The following is an 8,336-nucleotide window of genomic DNA, read 5'->3' on the forward strand; positions in this document are numbered from 1 at the left end:
AAAATCTGTTTTGGACTCAGTATCGATAATAAAGCAACCCTCGGTCAAAATTTCCAAAATATATTAAATGTACAGAAATCTTCAGTTCAGTTACGGTTTTATTATAAGTATAGATATACAACAATACTTGCAACTAAATACTTATAAATAAATATGTAACTAACAATACAAATACCATATATTAAAAACTAAAATGTAAATATGGTGATGAAAGACGAAGTCACATTAATCCTGTAAACTGTTGGGATCCTTCTCGCACAGAAACCTAGCGACTTTGTCGCACCAGAAGTCATCCAGCTTGGCATTCGAAAACATGGCACCACAGTATTCCTGATAACCAGCGTTGTCTGGTTGTCCAATTTCCCATACAGCATAGCCAGCTTCCTTCAGCGTTTGTCCTGGATTTTTTAATAAATTTTATTTGTCTACAAGTTAGCCCTAGACTGATGACCTGATGATAAGGTTAAAGATAGTACCATAATAACCCGTTAGGGGTGTGGCAGTTTTACTAAAATCATACCTCACGTATACGGCAGTATACGTCACGTCTTTTTCGGTACCAGCCAGACCAAACCAGAGAAAATTCAGAAATTATTAATTCCCAAATTCCCCTGCCGGGATTCGAACCCGGGACTCTATAATCAACAGCGCTAACCGCTGCGCCAGGGAGACCGTTAGAAATTAAGCAGAGAAGAAGAGACGAGAGGTATAAAGTAGAAAGCCACTCTATTTGGAATTATAACTACATGCCAAAATCTTAGTAGCAGTATTTTTATGGTAGAGCTCGTGCGGGAAAGTACTAGAGCAATGCTTATTTCTAGCAAAGTAGCATTGCTTTATTCCAATATTGTGAAAATTAAGCTTAATTTGCTATACTCCGCGAAAAGCAGGAGCATCTTTATGATGTAATTTATAATTTCTTCAATCATTATACTCTACACCATACAGATCCTTAGGAGATGTTAACTTTACAATGAATAATTGTTGTGTCACTTAACAATTATTCATTGTAAGTCAACATGTCCGGAGAATGCTCTGGTTTCGAAACGTAACGTGCATAGAGGGTACATTGCTGAAGATCTGTATGGTGTGGAGAATAACGATTGGAGAAATTATAAATGAAACCATACAGATTCTCTAGATTTTCGCGGAGTATAAAAAATTTAGATTAATTTTCATAATATATCATGGAATTCCGCAAAGTAACGCCTGCTTCTATCCAATACCAACACGCCTTAGGTTGATGGACACAGGGCGACATTTTGGTAGGACGTCCCTGCCCCTGCGTGCCTTGCGAAGTGTTGCCCTTTTTAAAGGCGGTCGATTACAAGTTACCATCAGTTGGACACTCTGTTTAGTACGCGGTTGCCAGTGTACAGGCACATGACAGGTACAGGCGTTACACCTAAGCCTCACGCTAACGGTTAGACGGTGGAACTTTATAGGACGTGTTTTTGCCTCCTATGTGTTGCACTTTAATAGGTGATGGTGACACGAATCTTTTTCTCATTTTAATTTCATTACTTGTACGTACCGTGAACAGTTCTCCAAACTCCATCTTTGTGCCAATCATGAAACCCAATGAGTGTGATATAGCTTCTGGGACCATTTGGATACTGTTTATTGAAAAGGTCCTTCATAATAGCAGCTTCTTCCTTGCTATTGATGATGGCCAGATAGCCGCCTTCTGCCGAGCAGACCTTGAATGCATCGGACCATATGACTTGATTTTTATGAAACTTGTAGCAACTGCCAGTATCTGCCACGAACTTATACTCTGGAAATGAGAACACAATACGTGGCATATGTAGTACGACGTGAATGCTACTTGCCCCGCATATGCGATCAGCAGGGCTATTCTGTATCTCAGTTAACACATTTAGCCAGCTGTAAAAAAATGGCGTCAAATAACGCACAAATATTTTTATTCAGTAGCTGTTGATCGCGTTTTTGGTCTGCGTTTATTACAGTTTTATACAAGTACCGTTTGTTTTCTGGGATAAAAACTTGTCTATGTTACTCTTCATCTTCATCAACTACCTCTATGCCAGAAATCAAGTTAATAAACAGGGTGTAAAGGAAGAACAAACAGACATTTTCGCAGTTACAATATTCGTAAATATTACGTCATTCAGATGCAAAATTAGGTTTCAGAACTTATTTATCAACTTGGTGGAAACTTTTCACAGTGCCTAACTAAATATGGCAACTGAGATACAGAAACGTCCTACAGATAAATAAATACATAAATATACTACGACAATTGTGCATCGCCATCCAGCCCCAAAGTAAGCGTAGCTTGTGTTATGGGTACTAAGATGACTGATGAATATTTTTTTGAATAGCATAAATAAATACTTATAATATACAGATAAACACCCAGATACTGAAAAGTTTTAATGTTCATCCAGAAACGTCCAGTAGTGGGAACCTAATCCACAGCTTTGAACTCGGAAAGCAGGGTCGCTGCCCACTGTGCAAGTCAACCCGAAACCTTCACTTATGCGGCTACAGCTCTCAGGTCGTCTTAAATGAAATCATTCACCTTTATCAATAGTTCCACACGGCATAACAGACATGTTCTCAGTCGCCTTCTTGAAGCACACGAACGGATGAACTTCGGAGCAGTTGACGTCTGCCACGCTGCCGTCCAAGTAAACGATGCAGTCCTCATTGTTGCCGGCATTGTTCGGCTCCCCGGGCAGCCATTGAAGCGGCATTTTGGACAACGGTACTCCTGTGACATTTTGTAGAAATATCATAATCCAAAAGTAACAATCTTTTTGTTATCGGCATTTCTTAAAATTCAAAATTCAATTATTTCAAGTCAGCCAGCCATATAGAGACAAACATAGGCGTACCTGCTGATAAACATTTATCCCCTTATTAATAAACGTAATGTAGAGTTGAGAGTAGTTGCGCGTTGTTTTGTCACGTTCTGGCAAATGTGACAAAACAATGCAAAAGTATTCTTACGTTATAAATTCAAATTCAATATTCCTTTATTTCAAGTAGGCCTAGTTTATAAGCACTTTTGAAACGTCAAGTCAGTCTGTTTGTAGTGACTCTACTACCGGCACAAAACCGTACCGCGGCTCCCTCAAGGGTGTACACTGACTTGACTAGTACAATAATGACTATATTGAAAGTCAAGAGACTTTTATTTAAATTTTTTTTTTTTTTAATTTTCGTTGATCTTATAAATATAATTCGACATTTTCAATTACACATACATAATATTTGGATACGATTTAATATTAAATCGACAGTTTATAAAATTTCCATCGTCCCGACTTCATAACACACAATTGTAAAATTACGTAGTTTAGAACTTTCGTTTTCCCCAGCTAAAAAGTATTGTGTCCTGTACCAAAATAACCTTTATGCAAAATGTTGTCAACAATGTTCGTGCATAGCATAGAATATTCGAATCTGGAGTACCGATTTCCGGGTGTTATTTTGGCGAGCAGCTGCTTATATAAGATACTACTGACCTTCGCTAGAGTAAAAATATCCTTTAGAGAAGATTGAATGAACTCCGACGTAGATGCCAGCACAATCCTTGGACGAGTTGTTTATCTCCAAACGTAGAGCATACTGCATGGCGGCGTTAACAGGTGAAGCCAGGACTGCACCTGTGATTTTGGCATTTCGTGGTAATTAATTAGATTAGATTAGATTAATTGTGTCCACCAATCCGCACTGGACCAGCGTGGCGGATCATGGTCTAAACCCATATACCATAGTAGGAGACCCGTGCCCTATTGTGTGCCGGTACCCATCACCGGCAGACTACAGGGAAAAACATTAATATATAATACTAGCGTACCCAGCCCGCTTCGCCGGTCTAGTTTTTGCTTTATTTAAACAATAAATTTACATCATTAAATTTTTAATTTAAATCTCATAATATATTAAATCATTTATTTCTCTCCGTATTCATTCTCTTCTATTCTCTTCTCGGGCGGGTGAAGATCATTATCTACACCCATGTACACCCAACAATAGAATATCATCATAGTAAATAAAAGCTGTATTTGACAGTTTGACAGTTCAAAAATCCTATTTTTGAACAGTCAAACTGTTCCGATCGTCACCAAACTTTACAGGATTACTCGCCAGGTCAATCCGGAGATTCCCTGAAAGTTTCATTGAAATCACGAATGATCCTACTAATATTATTGATGTGAAAGAGTGGATGTTTTTTACTCAATCACGCAAAAACGGCTGAATAGTTTTAGATGAAATTTGGCATTCATGTAGCCTTTCACATGGAAAAGAACATAGGCTACTTTCTATCCTGATTCCTTAGGAAGTTCCTGAGGGAAAATAGAAAATTGTTTGCGAGCTAAGCTGCGGGCAAACCGCTTTGAAATTTGGTATGCATATCAGACATGTTCTTTCTATACCGATTTCTCAAATAGTTCCCGTGTTAAGATTAAAAATTGTTAACGAGCGCTTTAGACCCAATTCTGAAGTCCACGCAGATGAAATCCCGGGCACAAGCTAGTATGGACTAATTACCTTCCATATAGCACCTTTGATGAGCGTCCTGCCATGTTCCTGGGACATAGTGGAATTTCAGCCATCCGTCGATTGCAGAGTGAAACGTGTAGTCGGAGCGGAACTGCTTCCCTTCTGAATATTAAAGAACCTTTTACTCAGAACATAAGCATGATTTCCCTAAAATTGGTTTGCCTCAGATGCCTCACTAGACCTCAGGAGCAGGTAAAAATCGAACAGAACTCAGCAATTGTTATAAATGCTAATTTTTTCATTTATTTTCACCAACATCTTACATACACTGTTTATCAATTCATCTTTATTTTCCACATCTATAATTAAGTTTATGCATTGTAACAATTTATTTAAAACTATTTGTTTTCCATATAAATAAAAACAAGAAGTTGTAGGTTTCGTTTTCTAGAATAACTTGCATTCTACAATTCACTAAGCCTTCAGTTTTATATTTGTAGTTTCATAATAAATTAAATAATCAATACTAACTTACCTACGACGACGTAGCATGTTAATAACAAAATTAAATGTTTTTTACAAGACATGACTCCCAACAGAGAATTCATGGGGCACTGTGACTTCATTTTCAACTCAGTATAATTCCATATATAAATATGATAAAGGGTTTATACCACAATAATATTTACCACATAAATACCAATGTATTTCTTATCAAACTATTTCACGTCATCCTTAATGCATAGAATTCAGAACATACAGAACTCTCATTCAGCTTTTATTGCATTGTGTCCAAAAACATTGAAAACGCCCTGAGTTCGTCTCACTGCACACCCGCAGAAATTTCTCACAAACCTTTTCCATTTTCCTCATTTTATGGTAAACGTTCTAAACGTTAGAGGTACAATAATTACTAATGTTAGCAAATCTGCCTTAGTATGTACATTTGGTTTAAGATAAGGTATCTTCGTTCAGACTGGTCAAAATTATGCATAATCTGTGGTTGGTATAAGTTGGAGTAGCAATTCAAAATGACCCAGATAATGAGGAGCCCAGATCATAAAGGAAGGTCATATAAAATGGCGGGAAAAATAGAGGTGCAGAAGAGTATAGACGTGTCAAGAGAAGATTGAAGAGGTTATCTCTTTGAGGTTAATAAAAAGTTCAGATAGATTAGACTTGATGTTTGAGTTCATACGTTGTGTAATAAAAGATATTAAAACGATTAAACGTAGTAATATATGAATATGGGGTTTTCTTTTACTATCAAATGCTAAATAGAATGAAGTGACTAACCGCGTGTTCGAGAAACAGTACTAAAGTGGAGTGGTTTTTGATGCTTCAATAATAGTCGTGTACACTGTTTCTGTAAATTCTTAATTCTATGCCTTACTAATATTATGAACGAGAAAGTGTTTGTTTGTTTGTCGTTGCTTAACGTTATAACTTAACAATCAGGAAAACAAACGGTTCCCACTGGATTTAAAAATAAATGAATTTGGAATTTTTTAATGATTTTTGAATTTTTCATTCCAGTGAAAGGCTTCCTCTCTCATAGGAAAGAGGCATTTAGAGTACTGACCCAAAACGCCGCTCCAATGTGGGTTGGTGGGCATTAAGTCCCTAATTTTAATATTGCATGTTAAGAGCGGTGATAGCCCATTGGGTAGAAGCTCGACTTCACCTTCGGGTGGCGGAGTTCAAATTCCAGCACGCACCTCTAACTTTTCTGAGTTACATGCGTTTTAAGTAATTAAAATAACACTTGCTTCAACGGTAAATGAAAACATCGTGAGGAAACCTGCATGCATTTATGTTATATATTTACATATTTGTATATGTTGTATATGATTGTTAGTAGTTTACATTAATTATGGGTAATTTAATGTATGTTTATATCTTATTTGTATATTTTATATGTAATGTATTCATATATATATATTATAGGTATATTTATATATTTTATTTATATATTTGTATAATTTTTAAATCTTATTTATTGCACCACCTACCTCTTTTCTATGTTTTTTCCTTTTACGCCATTGGTTGCCTGGAAGAAATCGCTATGTAGCGATAAGGTCACCAAATTGTACTCTCTTTCTATGTATTTATGTCTCTGTAACTACTTTTTTTCTTTGGTGTACAATAAAAGTGTATTCATTCATTCATCCATTTATGCCTGAAGCATACATAAGTTTCTCAAAGCTTTGTGGAGCCCACCAATCCGCACTGGGCCAGCGTGGTGGACTACGGCCTTTACCCCTGCTCATTGTGGGAGGAGACCTTTGCTCTGTAGTGGGCCGGTAATGGGTTGAAGTGATGAGGTTGAACCTGCTTTCCCAGGCGCAGAGCACACTACCAATTTCCTAACTCATAAAAATTACACAATTTTTGAGCCGACCCGATATTCGAACCTAGGACCTCGTGTTAAACATGCTAACCGCTAGACTAGCGAGGCAGTTAGGCAACATGGATCATAGTAAGTATAATTAATAGACCTTTTACCAGCAGTTGATGGACGGGCTGACTTTCAAAAGGTTTCACAGAAGTTATGGGAACTGCGCAACTGGTCATAGATACAGTCGGCGGCAATCTTAACCGATTTCCAAAGAAAGCGGCTGTCATTGATGCTCATAAGTAAATTCATATTCGATATCTTGGATCGTAATATGTTCCTCATGTTATCGTAATCCTAAGGTATCGTTCATGTTATCCTTATCCTAAGGTTGCCTGGCAGAGATCGCTACTAAGCGATAAGGCCGCCTTTGGTATTCTACTCCCGTATTTCTTTTCTTTCCCTAACTTCATAGCATACAAATAAAGAGTTGAATAAACAAAATAATAAATTGTAAGGCGATCTTTAAAACATTAACATCTCTATTTTTATTCTACTAGAAGTTAGCCCTTGACTGCAATCTATCCTGATGGTAAGTGATGATGCTGTCTAAGATGGTAACGGGCTAACCTGTTCGGGGTATGGCAGTTATATTAAACCAATATACCTAATCGTTTTCTATGCGACCGGAACGCTAAATCAGGCACTTCTTCGTAGAATCAGTGTATTGTATTATAAATGTAACATTATGTACTGTGCTAAATAAATTGAATTTTAAATTGATCAGGACGTTGAGCCTCATATGCATGTAACTACATCTGCAACAGCAAAAACATTATTGCGAAAATGCTGCCTCGATGCAGAAATGAGCATGGTACTTCCCCGGACGAGATCTGTCATAAATTGATAAATGAAGAGTTTTATATAAACTTTCATCACCCATTTAACCCTCTTCGTGTTCGCCAGTTTAGCGTGCCATGCCTACGTTGTAATAACTATCTGTGTGCAAAATTTCAGCCCAATCAAGTGGTTAGAGCTAGTGCGTTGATAGATTAGTCAGTCAGTCAGTCAGTCACCTTTATATATATAGACAAACGTTTTTATTACACTTATTTGTAACTCATTATACTTTTTTAGAAATTCTTCTGCAAAAACTGTCTGTTATAAACTCCTTTGTGATCTAGGGGTATAAAAAAATTGCTAGTATTGAGTGAATTCACATTATTTCAGAGGTTGACTGCAAACAACGTAATAATGTTTTGTTTTAAAAGGAAATCGAGCTCACAGCCTATTCCGATAAGTATTTAGTTTTTAATGATTCGGCTTTTAACTAGTCGCACATCATTATTAAAACCCAGCGCACCTACCGTCCTGGATATTATTTAAATTTCTGGGCTTCCAAGGATCAAATAGTGATGTTAAATAGCTTATAACCTTTTAAAATCGTTGAACTATTAAACAACAAAAATGTTTTTTCAAATCAGACTCCTAGTTTCAGAGCGCGTTTAAACAAACTCTTCAGCTT

The 8,336-nt window shown here is 36.9% G+C and overlaps 1 protein-coding gene across 1 annotated transcript; it reads right to left on the reverse strand.

Moving 5' to 3' along the window:
• Nucleotides 1-150: 150 nt before the first annotated feature.
• Nucleotides 151-5,115, reverse strand: LOC120629609 (secretory phospholipase A2 receptor-like). The gene is made up of 6 exons (XM_039898592.1): nucleotides 5,012-5,115; nucleotides 4,525-4,638; nucleotides 3,495-3,635; nucleotides 2,546-2,737; nucleotides 1,535-1,777; nucleotides 151-398 (listed from the first exon to the last, which is right to left on the reverse strand). Exons 1-6 carry the CDS (start codon nucleotides 5,100-5,102, stop codon nucleotides 226-228), a joined length of 954 nt encoding a protein of 317 aa, XP_039754526.1. The 5' UTR covers nucleotides 5,103-5,115; the 3' UTR covers nucleotides 151-225.
• Between the last annotated feature and the right edge of the window lie 3,221 nt (nucleotides 5,116-8,336).

The sequence above is a fragment of the Pararge aegeria genome, chromosome 14 (genome assembly GCF_905163445.1).
Source record: "Pararge aegeria chromosome 14, ilParAegt1.1, whole genome shotgun sequence".
In the NCBI taxonomy this organism is placed as follows: Eukaryota; Metazoa; Arthropoda; class Insecta; order Lepidoptera; family Nymphalidae; genus Pararge; species Pararge aegeria.

Coding starts and splice junctions, on each gene's coding strand:
- LOC120629609 (XM_039898592.1), bottom strand. CDS start 5,102: ATGAAGTCACAGTGCCCCATGAATTCTCTGTTGGGAGTCATGTCTTGT. Junction 4,639..5,011: donor AACATGCTACGTCGTCGTAG/GTAAGTTAGTAT, acceptor TTTAATATTCAG/AAGGGAAGCAGTTCCGCTCC. Junction 399..1,534: donor AGTTTGGAGAACTGTTCACG/GTACGTACAAGT, acceptor TAAAAAATCCAG/GACAAACGCTGAAGGAAGCT.